This window comes from Mirounga leonina, unplaced genomic scaffold (assembly GCF_011800145.1).
Source record: "Mirounga leonina isolate KUSES-001 unplaced genomic scaffold, KU_Mleo_1.0 Mir_174, whole genome shotgun sequence".
In the NCBI taxonomy this organism is placed as follows: Eukaryota; Metazoa; Chordata; class Mammalia; order Carnivora; family Phocidae; genus Mirounga; species Mirounga leonina.
Genome location: NW_023270451.1, coordinates 6,062,158 through 6,080,398, shown reverse-complemented (window position 1 = coordinate 6,080,398; position 18,241 = coordinate 6,062,158). Strand labels below are relative to the sequence as shown.

General features: G+C 39.4%; 1 protein-coding gene across 1 annotated transcript in view; it reads right to left on the bottom strand.

Annotated features, from left to right (window-relative positions):
- Positions 1-18,241, bottom strand: part of FBXL13 (F-box and leucine rich repeat protein 13) — a 337,895-nt gene that overhangs the window by 1,538 nt on the left and 318,116 nt on the right. Inside the window, exons 15-16 of the mRNA XM_035021381.1 lie at positions 12,946-13,080; positions 6,955-7,118 (exon numbers count right to left, since the gene is read on the bottom strand). Coding sequence (XP_034877272.1) covers positions 6,955-7,118; positions 12,946-13,080 — 299 coding nt within the window. The remainder of the gene's footprint in view (positions 1-6,954; positions 7,119-12,945; positions 13,081-18,241) is intronic.

The window sequence follows — 18,241 nt, the reverse complement described above, 5'->3', positions numbered from 1 at the left end:
CATCAGAAAAAAACAGTATATCTAACTTGAAAATGCCTTTTCAAGGGTAGAACAATGCCATTTTTCTAGGAAGTTGGTTTGAATGTTGAGATCAGTACTCAAAAAAATGAGTAATTGACAACTTCTGTAGGATCAGAAATGAGTAATGATGTTTGCCTATGAAGGGGCTACTTTGCCCACTATTACCATATATTACATTGAGTTATTGATTGCAAAGTTCTGGAAATAGTCATTGATAAAGAAGCTGGTGTTACCACATGGTTTGTGTTAAATTTGTGCTCGATGGCTATATGAGTTCAGGCAGCACAATGAAATTGGAAAAGGCTGAGATGCACCAGTTGTGTAAAATGCTATTTCATTTGAACCAAATTTTAGATGTATTAAAATAATTATAACCAAACTCAACAGGGAGACAACCATAGCATTGCTAATTCCATCTCTTACCACATTGCTTTTGGCATATATAATTGCACTCACATAAACAAAACAAAACAAAACAAAAAAACCACACAAGTTTAAAGAAAAATATGAGTAAAAGCAAATATACAAATTTCTAGTTCTGAGCCACCAATCCTATGGACTAAAACTTGGCAAACAAGTGTCTTCTCTTTAGAGAAGTACTTATTCTCAAATTTGAAAATGATGTTTATTGTCAAAGATGAAGTTTGGCATTCTGTTAATGTTTTAATTTTTTTAAAGTGTGGTCCTACATTTGAAACTTCTTATATGACCTTTGTATGTCCTCTAAGTAGGACATCATTATGCTGTAATAATAGTGTTGTATCGTTAGCTTTCCCCCATTTTCTTCTGAAGATTATTCTCCCTTTCCAATTCTGTGGAGTTGAGATTGCCATGTCTTTGAGGGTGTTTTCCATGAGATTGTTTTCCCTTGAGTACTTACTGCAACATAATACCAAATGCTGAGGGAATCCGAAGCATAAAATACTGGCACCATCAGTTTCAAATATAAAACACTACCCTAGGCAACGGAGCTTCATTGTTACTTACCCTTCACCCCATGTCTGCCTATTTAAACTCGATCCATCTTTCAAAACCTTAAACCAATCCAGCCTCCTGTAAAGACCTAAACCCAGTCCCTTTTTCCTCTGAACTCTATAGGAAGTTGATCATGGAGTTAATTAGTTTCCAATACATAGCTTCATGGCATTAATTGTTTATAATTTTAAACTTTATTATTTTCCTTTTGTTTAAGAAGGTAGTAAGTTATTTAAGGGTGTATTCCATTTCTTTGTATCTTCAGTGACAACCAAAACAAGACATTTTCAGCAGTTTACACCAACAAGGGAAGCCCTTTTTGCTCTCTTCTGAAGGTCTGAGGCATTCGTAGGTTGCTATTCCCAGCCCCCTCTTGCCCTCTGCCTCCCAAACAACAGAGCTTTGGACGTGCATACTGTAGTTCACAGTTGTTGATCATGATTCAGTGTCACCGATGATAAGACCAGTACAATTATAGGCAACAATGGCCTTAACCTTTAGGAAAAGGATGAATTTGGGGAGTAAAAGATTTGTAAGTAATTGACCAAAGTATATGTAGCTTTGGCCTCAGAAGAGCAACAGTTTTTGAGTGGTCTGGTAGGAGGATAAGTGCTCTTAATGCTGATTTGGTAACATTTAAATAATAGGTCATACAGTTCCTCAGTCAGCTACAAGCCAGGGTAAATTAGATGATAACAGGGCAAATAATGGGAGTTTGAGAGAAAAACAAGAAAGTTGGGGATACTGAATCCTCAATATAGACAAAAATAGGGAATGAATAGGGAAGAGTACTCGTTAAATGCAATGCGATGAGACAGAATCAAAATAAGTTTGAGCACTACCCATGGAGGAAGTACCCAATGGTATATGCTGTTAACTTTAAGCAGAACAAAGAGCAATTTTGTTTAAGATAAAAAAAAATAAGTTTATTTGGGAATAACAGAGGAATTGCAATTCAGGACCAGCAAACTATGGTAAACCATAGGCAAGTCCAAAAAGAAGAAGGGAAGGTCAGCTTTTATTATGTTTTCAGAGGAAATTGGGGAGCATTGTTTTCAACAAAGTTTATTGGAGAAGAACAAGAGTTTGAGGTTGTGACAGTTTCTCATTGACTGCAAGTGGTAGTCAGTGCATTGTTGCTGGGGCAGGAATGGATCTTCCTTCCTTTTCGGGAAAGCAGGAGATAAAACTCCTGTGAAAAATGTCCTCCCTTGTTGAAATACAGTTGACCCTTGAACAACATAAGGGTTAGGGGAGCTGACCCCTATTTCTTGGCTCCTTGCCACCCTTACCTTAGCTCTTAGTGGTAAGCACTGCTCTTTGTTCTACCCATAGTCAGCTTCAGTGAAACTAAACATCCGAGGGTCCCCTGACCATTGGAGGTAATGCTTACAGACCAGAGAGGAGCAAAGGATCAGGTCTCAGACCCTTCTTCCCTTCCCTTCCTCCCCCAGTCTCAAAAGCCAGGAGGTTAAGGCTTTCTGTAGTCTATAGAGTGTTTCTAAGGCATATCTTAAAGCATGTAGGCTTTCACAGCAAGGGTAGTGGGGGAAAAAACTGAAAAATGTGAATCTGGACTGGGGCAAATCTGGGATTATTAGAATTTGAATGTCAGTGTAGACTATTCCCTAATCACTTTCCTCTCCACCTTTTAGAAAATCCTTAGCCCATGAACTAGCTGTCCTCACCAACTTACTCGGATCTTTGGCATCCATCCTCTTAGGACTGACTCCTAAGACTCAGGACCTGACCAAGAGAACAGACCAGCGGGGGTCACTGCCGGCAAATATCTCTGAGTTCTTTTTCACACATCCTGTTTTGCTGGGTGTTGGCACGCATGCACTTTTGAACAGTATCCAGAAACTTGAAAATGTAGAAACTGAATGTTCCGGCCAAAAAGAACACACACTCTCTCTCTTTCTTTTAAAGTAGTTTGGTGTCCTGGTATGGGCAATATATGGGAGCTAGGAAATACTGAAAAGAAAATGTATGGTTAGGAATTACTATGTGTTCTAAATTTCTTAGAGTACATATGGAAGGAATCCTTTGACTCCCTTCCACTCTGGCTTGACTTAAGTGACTCTAAGGTCCTTGGACCTTGTAGGAGATGTTTTGGGAACCGAACCAGTGGGCTGCAGTGGTTAGTCATCATTACTCATTTAACTTGGTGAGACAGGTTTCTCTGGATCAATAAAAAACATGATTTTCAAAATGATATGTCACAGTTGTGAAGTATCACATTAAATGTTTAATTATAATGAGGTACTGAATTTTGTGATTTGGGGGTTTTATAAATCAAAGGAGATTCAAGGTTATTCCTATAATAACATTACTTGCCCTCACACACATTTCCTCCTAGTTTCTTGAGTAGGCAAAAAAGGGTGGGGGGTGTTGAAGCCAACACAAAGACTGCTGGTAATCACCAGCTTCTCAGATTTATGCATCAACAAGTAAACTAGGCACAACAGAACTCATGTGCCCCCTTATTGATCAAGTCCTTTGAGTGTTAGAGCTTTCAAAAAGCTTGAAAATCACTAATCTAAAGGCAAAAGAGCAACATAGTAATGATTAAGACATAGGTACAAAGTATGACTCTGCCTTTTATTTGTTTGACCTTGGGACTTATTTAAGCTGCTTAAACCAGTTTCCTTATTCATTTTTATGGTAATGGGGGTAATTATGAGGATTAGATGAGATAGTAAACATAAAATAGGATTAACACAATACATAGCAAATAATAATTGTTAATATTATTTGTTCATACTAATAACATTCAGTAGCTCCAGATCACAGAGGTTTTCCCCAAAGATTTTTCCATGAGCTGGAGAAGAGAACTCTGATAATCAGAGTTTTATTTCCTAGCAACAGACCTCTCAGGGTGCCTGGCTAGTAATTCATGCTGCCAGCAACTGCTACAGAAGGCCTTTAAGAAATCTCTGTACTGCTGTTTGGGGCTCTAAAGGCCACCAAGACTCTACTCATCTCTTTAAAGTTGAAAGTTTTGGACTCTGGACACAAAAATGTCAGAAAGGGCCCTTTATTCTTTGCTAATTATAGACTTAATGTCTCTTTTACCTCCCTGTGGTTCAGACCCTCCTGGGTTGTGGGGACCATTGTTTAGGTCTTTTTCCCTCTCTCCCATTATGCTTTTCTTCCTTTCCGTTGCCTTTCTTGTTTTTCCCATGGAGGGCCATATGTTGAAAGGCTGGTTGTACACAATTGCTTCAAATCTAAACAGACATTCTTGTCATGTTTATGATCATAGTTGCTACCTATTCCTCCTTGAATTAAAGGAGCCTAGATTGTGTCTCCACATGATGCTTCTAGAACCACTTCTTGTGATCTCTTTAGGCTCTGGAGTTGGTAGAATGACAGCATATCTCATGCTGAAAGCTCTCTTGGAAAAGACCTGTAGCCAATTTTCTCATTGACCAAAAGTTTGCTACTCCCCTGGTTCAGCTGGACAGGCATCTTTGATTTGCAAAGCTGGTACAATATTTTTATAGTCCATTGAGTATGGGGGAATTTATACATAAAAAAGTTTCTTCTGATGGCTGTAATTGGATTTTAGAGCCTCATCATACAATGTTTTCATGTTCAAATGGAATCAAATGTGCGGGAGTCCAACACTTTGTGATTCAAAGCCACTGAACCTCTTCCCAAGCAAGAAAACTTTCCTCTATCTCAATTACCAAATGTTCCATTCCACCCAGACAAAACAGCCACTGCAGTTGAGGGAGACACATTAGCCCTGGTAAGAGCAAACGACTCTGCTTTTTTAGAGTGAACATAAATAGGTAAGCAATTCGACATCATCATGAACTTGAGTCTTGAAAGGCCCACCCAAGGATTTAAGTGGAGAAGGAAGCTGCTTTATAGTCCTTAGAGCTGACCCCAAACAAACATGACCCTGGCCAGGCCTTAACACTTCTCCAATCAAAGTTTTCAGGACCAGGTATTTTGGCAGCTTCTTGGCTAAAAAACAGTGCCCTGTCCTAGAAGCTGGAAGTCAAGACAAGTACTTGGAGCCTTACTAGTCCAAATGCTGAGACTCTCCAAGCCACTCTACTGAGGGGACTGCTCTTCTTTATTGCTAGACAAAGATAGAATCAGAGGATTGTAGGCCTTGTTCCTACTGGAGCTTAGCAGGGGTGGGCCTATGAGGAAGACTGAGGTGGTTTGGCCATTTTAGACAATGAGATGGACAAAAGCCAGTTCCCCTCTAAGCACTAGGACCATGTCTCTGCTTCTTGCTGGTAGGGACAGCCAGGCTTGGTGGTAGAAAACAAGGAAGACTTTGGCTGTCCTAGCTTAGGTAAAGGAATTTTTCATAGATCCAACTAGTTAACTAGAGTTTTGAATCAGGGTTTTGTTGGCCAAGCCTAGCTAGTAGTAAAGTCTTACTTTGCCTTGTTTTGTTTTCTTCACGTATTTTTTATCTAGTAACCTTGAAGAGGAGCAAGCAGTCAAAGGCAGGATTAGGGTATTACCAGGTAGTTTGGGTCTTCTTAACCAAATACCATTATTTATCACACTTTAATATCCCATACCATAATTAGGTTCACAGAGGCCCATGCCAGAAAGTCTCCATTCATTCTTAAAATCCCACTTATGAGAAGTTCAGTGATATTACCTCCCCAAAATAGTGATTGTCAAAATACAACCAGAAGATTAGAAGCCAAACTCCTCTGTGTAATATGTTATTCATCCATTGTCATCTGACCCAAAGTTGTGTGTTTAATGATATGACAAGGTTGGCAGGGACTCCCAGGACCTTGTTTCATGGTATCATTTTTCAATTAAGCTAATAATATCTGTATCAGTCATCTCCAGACCTATTAAGAAGGGTTGAGTCTCTGCTCTTCTTCAAAAATTTTCAGACCTGCTTCTTTTTTTCTGATCCAGCTTCAGTTGGCTGCCCTCCCCCAAACAGGGCTGGGCCAGTGGGAATGCCTATTTTACAAGTAATAATTTTTGTATGCTTTTTTTTTTCATTTCATTTTAACACATACAGCCTTGGATCAGAAACCATTTTCTTCCTCAGTCTTCAACTGAGCAGATCTCATAGTTCAGTTCATGCCAGGATTGCTTACTTAATAAGAAAATTCCTCTGTGAATATATGTGCTTAGAACACAATATACTTTGATAATAATAATTCTTAGTATTCATTTTTCCAGCCTGCAGAAAAGAACCGGACCTTCAGGGATTGGTCAAGAATTCTCTTTTTTAACACTCCACGGGTTACTTCATCAGGTCAGTTAAAACTACTTGCATATTTTTACTCTCCGTCAATAGGAAAAAAACTAAACAATGAAGCAAATAACTGCTTTATATTTAAAAACTCACTGTGTAGACACCTGAGACCTTCTACTTGTATAGATTGCTTATTTGCCCAACTTTTGCTTTAACGTAAACATCTTGCCAGTTGCAGGAACCAGCACGGGCCTGTAGCGGTCAAGCCAGAATGCTTTACCCTGAGCTCTAGCTTTTACAGGAAATCCCTAAATGAGTAACAACTATCAAGCAAATAGCTTTGAGAGAGATGGGGCTTAGGGTAACTGTTAGTAATTTATACTCAATAGTTCACTGGTTTAATCGAATTGTTTTTCAGCGCCTAGGGGAAATGAACTGAATGGAAATATTTTGAGAGGTGAGTAGAGGAAGAGGTGATGATAGTTCTACAAGGAGCAGAGTGAAGGCTTTGAACACCTGCATGGTCAAGGAAAGGGAAGTGCTTGCAGTGGAAGGGCTGCTGGGAAAGAGATTGGAAACCACAGAGACCATTTTAGAAGAGAGTTTCATAATGCTCAGCTCAAAATGTTGGCTTCCATCAGGCAAAAAATAGAATGACGCTTCGTAACTCCGAAATCCACTCTGTATTACACATGTCAGAATCACGTATTCTGTTTTCTCAGAAAGCGGTTCTCAAAGCTTTTCATATTCAGGTTCATACTTACTTGGAAATACATCTGCAGTATTGCATCTTAAGGATTCGAAGTTGTCTGCAGCCTCTCTGAAGGTCCTCAAGCATTTGGTCAGTAAGCAGGATACAACCAGAAATATCCAAAATGTGCAAGTAATGGCATTTTGCCGATAACATCTCCATTGCCGAGTCTGTAATCTGAACACACAGCCAAAGTTAAGTACTGATTATTCCAATGAACTCCATCCCAGGGAAGAATAGTGTACTAATTGACTTGGGCTGCTGTAACAAAATGCCATAGACTGGATAGTTTAAACAATAGACATTTGTTTCTCACAGTTCTAGAAGCTGAGAAATCCAAGATTAGGTTACCCACAGACTGTCTGGTGAGGACCCTCTTCCTGGTTTGCAGATGGCTACTTTCTTGCTATATCTTCACAGGGCAGAGTGAGAGCTCTAGTTTTTTCCTATTCTTATAAGGACAGTAATTCCATCATGGTGGCTCTACACTCATGACCTCAATCTACACCTAATTACCTCCCAAAAGCCTTACCTCCCAGTCCTATCACATTGAGAATGAGGGTGTCAACATATGAATGGGTGGGGGGCAAAAATTCAGTCCATAACAAACAGAATCAAAACTCTTGCCAGCTTGTCATGTGATGGGCCTATAACTCACATTAGTGATTTAACTGTTTCCAGAACAGTAAAATTATGGTATCCTGCTTTATGGCCAGGGTAATTCCCAGGGAGTTCTCTATTTTGGGTGGGTAACTTCATCAAAATTTCCTTAGTAATACCTGTCACACCAATGTGAACAACTTACGAAATACTGCCATGGTGGGATTTGGCTTTACACTCAAATCCACTCTAAGGTATCATCAATTTAGAAACATAGGTTTAATAACATAACATGTTACAAGACTATAAAAAATATGTATAGCCTGAAGTTAACCTGCAGACAAGGTCAGATTGCTCTGAGAAGGAATGTGGACATCTCTGATGGTTTGTGTGGAGAGTAACACGGTTCTGGAAAGGGACAAGTAGGTGAGACAGATGTTTGTAGGTGGGGGAAGAGAGAGAAGAAGCCACAGAGACTACATGAATCATGAATCTTACTCTGAGAAATTCTGCTGAGGGTTCCAGTGTCTTGAGAGTTTGCCCAGATGCTCTGCAGAGATAATTCAACTTCACTTCTTAGATTATTTTACTTACTCAGGGTCTAGCTTTTGAATTCAGAGCTGAACTGAGACTTGCTGTAGAATCAATGAGATCACTTTCCTCAAAGGAATTTTTTTCCAACTGGATTTAATTTCTCATTTTAAATGTTTGAACATTCTAAAAAACATGCCATGAGGCTTGGCTTTGTTTTTAATATAAAGTTGAGAGAATTATGCAGAAAACCCTTCAGTTTGAAATGTACACTTTCTAAGTTTGGAAAAATAGATGTTGTCATTGTCTAAGCATGGCCTGTTTTTAGAACATGCTCCGGACCAAGGTTTAACATTGTGTCTGATTCTCATAAAAATGCCCTCAGACATTCCTGCCATACTATGTTGGTCTCTGAGGATCCGATGTAATTGAAAAGAAACAGGAAAAAAAAAAGCCCTCGGAATTGTAGAGAAAAAGAAAGACCGTGAGAGGATAGAAAAGTCCAGGACAGGTAGAGCTCAGAGAGCTAGGATTTATTGATTCTGAAGGAGTGAAAAAGGAGCCTGACATTTCCCACAGATCAGAAGCTCAAGATGTTCAATGACTGAACTGACGTTGTTGGGACTTAATGGGGCTGGGAACTCGAGGTGCAGGTGACTGGCTAAATTCTTAATGCCCAGATACAAGGTCCAAATAGTCCTACGGAGCAGAGATTGTTATTCCCATTTTAGTGCTGGGTAAGATGGGGTCCTAGTACTACATACTGAACTTGGAGGTGAGCTGGTTGCAAGAAGAGCTGGCCTTCCAGGAGATGGATAAGGTGACCATTCAAGATGGACTCGTGGGCTTTGAGAAACCTAGCCTAGGATGATGAGCCAGAAACTAATGTGTTTTATAGCTCATCAAAACCAATGTAGGTGGAAATATAACACTATGTGTCAACTATACTGGAATTTAAAGTAAAATAAGATTTAATTTTAAAAAAGCAATGTAGGTGGACTATATTAAACTGGGCTCATAGCCTTATGATTCCTCAATGAAGAGTATTCCAATTGGCCCAAATTATGGTCACCACATCTTCTGAGTCAGGATACCTACTTGACTCACAGAGATAGTAAAATTAAACCCTTCTTCTCTCTTACATTGAGGTTCTGGAATAATCTACTCCCCTTCCCTTTTTTCACCCTAGATCTTTGATATAGGGTGATTCGTTTTATAATATCTTATTTGTGTAAAATCCTCCTTAGTTTCTAGGCTGCAAGACAGTATCCACTGCTCAGTTTATAGAAGGAGCTTCTCCTTACCAAAAAGCAAAAACAACAGTAAAAAAAAAAAACCCAAATCAAACAAACAAAAAATCCTCTGTCCCAATTCCTATTCTCACTAGAGTCTTTACTTCTCTCATTCTCCTACTTTTCCCCCTAATTAGTCGAGCCACTAAAAAGCCCATTCCCCATCTGTGCCTGCTTTATGGCCAGGGTAATTCCCAGGGAGCAATGTGTTGTCCATGTGTCTATGTGTCTGTGTGCAATGAAAACAAGAACTCTGCAGAGTGTCCACGGTCAGTGCTGCTAAGTGTGCTTAGTTCCTTGACCCACTTCTAGAACCATACGGTGATGACCAGAAAGACATTTCATTTCTCTAGTTTTTTGGGGTTTTTTTAAGATTTTATTTATTTGACAGAGAGCACAAACAGGGGGAATGGCAGGCAGAGGAAGATGGAGAAGCAGGCTCCCCGCTGAGCAGGGAGCCTGACATGGGGCTGGATCCCAGGACCACAAGATCATGACCTGAGCCGAAGGCAGATGCTTAACTGACTGAGCCATCCAGGCGCCCCAGTTTCTCTTGTTCTAAACAAGTACATTATTAAGGGGCACCGGGGTGGCTCAGTTGGTTAAGCTACTGCCTCCGGCTCGGGTCATGATCCCGGAGTCCTGGGATCGAGCCCCGCATCGTGCTCTCCGCTCAGTGGCGAGTCTGTTTCTCCCTCTCCAGAGCTCTGTGATCTCTCTCACTTTCACTCTCTCTCAAATAAATAAATAAAATCTTTAAAAAAAAACCCAAAAAACAAGTACATTATTAAACAAAATTTTGCTGTGAACTTTCTAGGTTAATTTTGTCACAGTTTACCACATCTTTCCCCCCACTGCCTCCTCTTCCTTACTACAGTACAAATAACTGTGGAGGAATTAGGCTGTTCTAGCTTCACTCTCTTAATCCACTCACCACACTGAATTTTTAGACTAGCTAGAATGTAGGACATCTTGAGAGTTTGACGCTTTACTAGAGAGAAGCCCATCAGTGTGCACAACAGAAGACAAAACAGTTGTTCATGGTCTTGTAATTTCTGAGGATCTTTTTAAAAAGACTGTTTCAGGGGCGCCTGGGTGGCTCAGGTCATGATCCCACATCATGATCCCACTGGGATTGAGCCCTGCTTTGGGCTCCCTGCTCAGCGGGAAGCCTGCTTCTCCCTCTCCCACTCCCCCTGCTTGTGTTCCCTGTCTTGCTGTCTCTCTCTCTGTCAAATAAATAAATAAAATCTTAAAAAAAAAACAAAAGATTTTTTCATTTTCTTCCCTCTGCATATTTTTCTTCCTCCAAGTTTTTTCTATTAATTTGTTTTGGTCTTTATCTTCCACTTCAGAGGCTTTTCTGTTATGTCTGGTAATCCTTGACTGTCTGCCATTTATCAATAGCAAAAGGGCTAAACACTGATCAGAAGGTCTGAGTGCATGATGTGGGTCTTCTCTACCTAAAGTTTCAATGGTTAGATGGGTTATTAGTTGATAAACCCCCAAACGTCAATATTTTTCTGTCTTTTCATCCTGTGCTGGTTACAGTCTCCAGAAAAGAGGCTTTCAGTCTCCTGCCTGGAGGGAAAGATCTGGAAGCCACATTCTGGATGGGCTGTGTTGGAAGAGTGCTTGAATGTCTCTGCATTCGGCATTCAGTCACTTAATTCCTGCTTTCACTTTTGGGCTCAAACTCTCAATTATACATTGTATGTCCTAGCCCAGCAACCTTCTGTGTTTTAGGGTCTTTTTTTAAGATTTATTCATTCATTTTAGAGAGAGAGAGAGAGCATGCGCACATACATGAGTGGGGGTAGGAGCAGAGGGAGAGAATCCTCAAGCAGACTCCCCACTGAGTGCTGAGCCTGATACCTCAACCCATGAGTTCATGACCTGAGCCAAAACCAAGACCTGAACACTTAATCAACTGAGCCACCCAGGTGCACCCCAGCAACCCTCTGTTTTTACTATCTGTAGAACAAGTAGTAGAACGATTTTGCCCCCCCCAGAGGACATTTGGCAATATCTGGAGACACTTTTCATTATCATGATAAGGGGGTATGGGGAACCAGGTGCTATGGACACATACTGGGAGAGGGCAAGGATGCTGTTAAGCATTCTACAGGGCACAGAATAACCCCCACTACAAAATATTATCTCATCTAAAATATCAATAATGCCAGGGTTGAGAAATCTGGGAAATCTAGGAAATAAATATCCAACCTTTTTGTGAAGGTGGGGAAGGGCAGGTGCCCAGGAGTGTGAAGTAGGGGAGGAAATCTAGGGATCTGTCTGTACTTCTCAATAACTTTTAACCCAGTGTTCTTCATTTTAGCCACCCTCTTAACTGAGTTCCAGGGGTAAACAGTGCTACCAAATTTGAAGATCATGATACAAATCAATTTCCGCCCCCTCCCCCCCCAGCTTTCTCTACTGTTGGCTTAGGATTCAAAGCTATCTCTGGTTTGCTAAATTAGTTGATCTATTTCAAGCTTCCAAAATTTTCTTGCTCTTGTCTCCTCTCCTGTTTTCCCTATCAACATGGGCCCTCACCCTTCTTCTGCAGTTCTGTAGGGTTTCAAGAGGGAACAAAATTATATGTGTATATTCAATCTGCCGTATTAATCCAGAATCAGAGATCTCTATTTCTTGACATGGAGATATGTCCATAGTGTATTAAGAGAAAAGAAAGTAGGCTACAATGTATTTTGGAAAGTGTGATTCTATCCTTAAAAAAAAAAGACAAAACACAAATCTTCTATAACTATTTCTAATCTCTGTGCACATAGAAAAATATTCTAGAAGATTAAATATAAAATGCCAACAATGGTTATGTCTGGATGGTAGTATGACAACAGATTTTTACTTTCTTCTTTTTGTTTTTATATGTAGTCCAAAGATTTTACAATAAGTACGTATTTCTTTTATAAACAGCTGTCAGAAAAATTATCAAACACTGGAAATAAGACAAAAGATGACTACATGTCTTTTCAGTGTCATACTGGAACATTGTTTAACAGGCCAGTCAGAGGAATTTTATAAGGAATTATGCCATACTAATTACTATTGACTAGGGCCCAAACTCAGTGAAGTTACATGTTGTAACTTGTTATATTTTTGTCCAGGAGAAATGTAAATTATTTCTATATGGTAGAAACTGTAACTCCAAGGTTATGGACTTAGTACCTTAGAGGACATTAGCCAATTTTGGATCTAACCTAACAATCATATTCCAACATTCTTTTTCTTCAGTTCCTATAAATACTCAGTTTGATCAAATGCTCTATGAGCTGGTTTTACCATTTTGCTGATTCTCGCATTAATGAATTAAATAAACCTTTGACACATTTTCGTATTTGAATAAGAATTTTTTTTAACTTTTTGAAAATTCTGCTTTGAAACAAATGATATCATAAAGCTATTTCCAGTTTGGGGAGAGGAAAAAAAATGTAATGAATACCTCAGACATAATGAAGAAAATGCGTTCTATGATGCGTCTAACCCCTGACTGCTACCCTACCTGGGTTCTTTGTCTGTGCTTCAGCTGGACACGTCTAAACTCTGACTCCTGCACATACCTTTGGACAGCCAGCAATGCTGAGAGATGTGAGGTGAATGCAATAAATGGCCAGTGCTTTAATAATCTCATCTGTCAGCTGGGGGCAATAAGAGACATCCAAGTGTTCTAAGATCAGTGAGCCTTTGCAGAATGCCTGCAAGAAATTCCAAAGTCAGAGGGTTTTTTTTCTCTTTGCTACCTTACCCATAGCTGTTTACTTAGTATGCATTTCAGTCCCTGAAATAGAGATGTGTTACATCTTGCTGGGGGGAAAAAAAGCATTACATCCAATTTTTTTTTTATTTTTAAACAAAAGACATTCACACACCAGCTTAAGAGCTTAGTAATATTCAAATTCCTGTTAACAGAATTTGGTTTTCCTGAATTTAGTGCTAATAAGATTTTACCCAGGTGGTTATTAGAGGTATTATTAGAGTTACATTCAGCCAAATGACTGGAGGGAAAAGAATCTGGAGGGGAGAATTAGATGTGAGACACTCTGGGGTTGATGGTGTTCATGTAATGGAAAGACCATGGTCTTTGGAATCAGGTAGACCTGAGTTTTAATTTCATTTCCACCACTGATTAGCTCTGAAATCTTAGCAAATCGCTTCATCTTTCTGAGCCTCAGTTTCTTCTTTTTTAAATCAGGAAAAATAATATCTAACCTCGAGCATTGTTCTGAAATACCAAAATGTTCATCCGAAATTTCTAGGGCTAGCAAAGGCCTGGAAATCATTGGAAATTCTTCCCTATACCTTAGTAGTTCTTAATTTTCATTCCCACTTTTCAGTTAAAAAACAAGAACTTTGTGAGAAGAATCCATGAGGAAATAACATTCAAGACTTTACAACCCAGCAATTATACAAAAACAAAATGATCCACAAAAGTAAACCTAATAGTAGTTGTAAAAATATCCTAAGTCAAGATGAGTAGGAATTGGAAACCATGACCAATTCAAGATATACTAATACTGTACTCATAAAAGTCCCTCCCCCAAATTACAAAAATTAGAAATTATCAACATGTGCTCAGTCACTCTAGAGGTTTTGCCTCATTGAGAAGCAGCTCAAATTCTTAGAATACTAAATTAGAGAACTCAGTAAATGAAAGTTTACCATTAATTTTAGTTATAAAGATTAGATTTTAGTAACTAGTGAGTTACTAGTAAGGCATTGCTTATTTATATGTAAAAATGGATGTCAATTGGACTACATGTCATTTTCCTCTCAGAACTGAGGGAAGGACCTGGGCTGTTGGATCACTTGATGGCCATCAGGATGACTCCAGAGGTAAGACTACCAGTGGGCTTCCCTCCCACTGAGTATGCTAATTTCCCATTGTTTTTTAGCCCTAAGGACGACTGGAAAGAATGAGTCAGCCCACTATTTTCTTTAGCAAGTTAGTAAAAGTGGGAAAATTTCCAGGAGAGGCAGTTTAGCATAGGAGGCAAAAGATAGTACTAAAAGATATTGGTGATTTAACCCTCAATCACGGTCTTTTCCTGACCACAATAATCAACAGCGATTCCTCTTTCCTCTGACCTCATGAGGAATCTGTCTTTTTCAATTGATTGAGCAGTTAACAGTACTTGACTTATTCCTGTATTGTGGCTAACTTTGCACAAAGATCTATCTTCTCTTGCAACTAAGTGGTGTCAAAAATTGGAGGGGGCAGCTTGTCAGGAGATAGTGAGGTCCCTGTCATTGGAGATAACCAAGTATAGAGGGCACACCCAGTGGTGGTACAGAGTGAGTCTGGCTTTGAAGAACTGGAATTATTGGTCTTGAATCTCAGCTTGGAGATTCAACAAGTTTTCAATGCAAATGCAGGAAGTTTCTCAGAGGTATTGTGTGGAAGTCTACTAGCTTTTTTTGTTTGTTTGTTTCAGAGGTAGAATTTAGTGATTCATCAGTTGCATATAACACCCAGTGCTCATTACATCAAGTGTCCTCCTTAATGCCCATCACCCAACTATCCCTTCCCTCCCCCCACACCCCTCCAGCAATCCTCAGTTTGTTTCCTAGAGTTCAGCCTCTCTTATGGTTTGCCTCCCTCTCAGTTTTCATCTTATTTTATTTTTCCTTCCCTTCCCCTATGTTCATCTGTTTTGTTTCTTAAATTCCACATATGAGTGAAATCATATGGCATTTGTCTTTCTTTGAGTGACTTATTGCACTTAACATAACCTCTAGTTCCATCCACGTCATTGCAAATGGCAAGATTTCATTCCTTTTGATGGCGGAGTAATATTCCATCTTCTCTATCCATTCATCTGTCAATGGACATCTGGGCTCTTTCCATATTTTGGCTATTGTAGACATTGCTGCTATAAACATATAAGGGGTGCATGTGCCCCTTCAAATCACTATGTTTGTATCCTTTGGATAAATACCTAGTAGTGAAATTGCTGGGTCGTAGGGTAGTTCTATTATTAACTTCATGAGGAAACTCCTCTCTTTTCCAGAGTGGCTGCACCAGTTTGCATTCCCACCAACAGTATAAGAGGGTTCCCCTTTCTCCATATCCTCACCAGCATCTATTGTTTCTTGCATTATTAGTTTTTCTGCTAGCTTTTTATACCCCCTTTACAAGCATCATATTTGTAATTCGGTAGGTTCTCAATATATATTAGTTGGTTGGTCCATCCTTTATAAGTGTCTTCAAGAATACAAAGAATTCTTTTTTTTTTTTAAGAATTCTGTTATAATAATATAGGAATTCTTATGTCACAAGGAGTAGGATAACATTGCTTTCTACTTAGAGAATGGACAGAGTCCAGGGAGCCAGAGAAAATTTAAAGCAAGAAGGAATATTTAAACTAAGAATAATTTATTAAAAGATGAAGTGAGCTTTAAAGGGAGATTCAAGGTACTTAGTGTCTGAAAACCCTTAGAGTTACATGTTACATCTGTCAATGTTTTGGACTGCTTGAATCACTTCTGCTTTAAGCCTTTAAAAACAAAACAAAACAAAACAAAACCTCTAATATTCCTTGAAGTTGAACTTTCTCAGAGGTTTTAAAATTAAAGAATAACTGGGCGCCTGGGTGGCTCAGTTGGTTAAGAGACTGCCTTCGGCTCAGGTCATGATCCCGGAGTCCTGGGATCGAGTCCCGCGTCTGGCTCCTGGCTCAGCGGGGAGCCTGCTTCTCCCTCTGACCCTATCCCCTCTCATGCTGTTTCTCTCTCTCTCTCTCTCAAATAAATAAATAAAAATAAAAATAAATCTTTAAAAAAAAATTAAAGAATAACTTATAAAAACGCATTAGGAGGTCTATGATACATTCATGGTAGCATTCTCATCAATGGAAAATCTGAGGCACAAAGATTGGTCTCAGGCTTTATGCTTGGCATAAGTCAGTGCAGATCCGAGAAGTAAGTAAGAACTTTTCTTTATAATTCATATTTTCCTTTAGAGACATGTAAGTCATAAGTAACTTAAGTCTGCAGGCATGTTTCAATATAATCACTCATGAAATTCCATTTCTCCCCTACAGATAAGATTATTTTATGCTTTTCTGGTTCCAGTGATGCAGACTCTTACATATATGAGTGCTATTGATTTTCTTGTCTTGGAAATGTCAGACTAAGCTTCTTCCAAGACAAAATCTTTTGTAGTGAAGGTGGGGAGAAAACACAAACATTATCAAGTTTGGCTCCCAACGCACAAATCACCCAGTTTTGCTGGGGTTAACAATTTTGAAGTAAACTTCCAAATGACTTAGTGAGTTAAATCATTTATTTTCGGTATCTCCTGAGCTGAGTCACAGTGTGGGAAGGCTGAATGACCACATTCCTAAATTGGGTATGTCGAGGAAACAGAGTCTCACTGACATTTACTGACTGTCACAACGACGGCTTCCGCCAAAATCCTGATTTAAGCCCCCTCAATAGGTGGCAGTTCTCAGCCTCAAAAACGCGCCCCCCATGGTGCATACCCATCTTTTGACTATTTACCTCCTTAGGTTCTGATTCATTCTACTACTAAGTTTTGTGGGTTTTTGTTTGGTTTGGTTTTTTGTTGGTTGGTTTTTTGTGGGTTTTTTTTTTGCCTATTGATAATCTTGGGAAAATCTTGTACTGTCAACCATTTTCAGTAATGAAGATGATTTTTGGCTGTTTCAAAGGCTAAAATGCAACCTCCACAATTTTAAGTTATAAACTGGATTTAAAACTACAGTCTCTTGGGCATCACGTATCCCACTGAAGGTAGCCTTGCTCCCACTAGGCATCAGAGCAGGTGGGGTAGCTGTGGCCTGAGCATACCGAGCTGGGAAATCTGGGCATTGCCACCAAAACCAAACTCTATGACGCCTCACCTCCTAGTGAGATGCCTCTCCTCTTCCCACCCTCCCTGCCAGGGAAACCAGACTGAGCAAGGCTTAGCTAAGGCATACTTCTTTTAAATATGGAGGGGATTCATAAAGGGGAAAGGCCAAAGCCCCAAACAGGCATTTCCAAAGATACTTCCATGATGCAATTTTTTACCTAATTACATGGTGATTTGGGAGATAAGCTTTCGCTTCAAGCCAGCTCAAATGTGGCTTACTCCACAAACTTTTCCCCAATTCCTTCTTCTGGAGGAAATGCCTCTTCCAAATCCCTATGGTATTTAATTTTTTTGTGTTTCTCACTTTCCACTTGTATTATATAGCTATTCATATAATTGTTTTATCTTCTGCGTTGACTATAGCTTCTTGAGGGCAGAATCCATGTCTGGCTTATTTTTGTGGCCTCAACATCTAGGTGCAGAAGAGGTTCAAGATGAGAGAATGTCCAAAGGGAATGGAAAATGCCTCTTAGCATAGGAAACAGGAAAATGAGCTCCCATAGATTGCTCTCAGGACGCTAAGTCCAGTCCTTCCTCACACCCTGCTTAATAACTGCAGTTACGAAGATGGTTAAGAGCACAGAGTCTGGGGCCCACCGGCCTGAGTTCATATCCTGATATTTAGAAGTTCTGTGTCTCTGGATAAATTACCCAACCTCTCAATTCTTCAATGATCTCATTTGCAACAGAGGAATAACATGGTACCTTAATATGGCACCTACTTCAGAGATTTGTTGGGAGGATAAAGTGAGTTAATATGAATAAAGCAACTGAAGAGTAGATGGCACATGGTAAGCAGTCAGTAAATAGTAACTAGTACTATTATTTGTATTCTGCTTCTCTTGTACTCTTCTGCTCTATGGTATGATTGCCAAATTTTTTAAATCATACACATCATAGTAAAAATATTTTAAGCATGCACTTTCAATAAATGTATATTAATATACTTATAAATTATATAAACATACAACTATTCAAATATA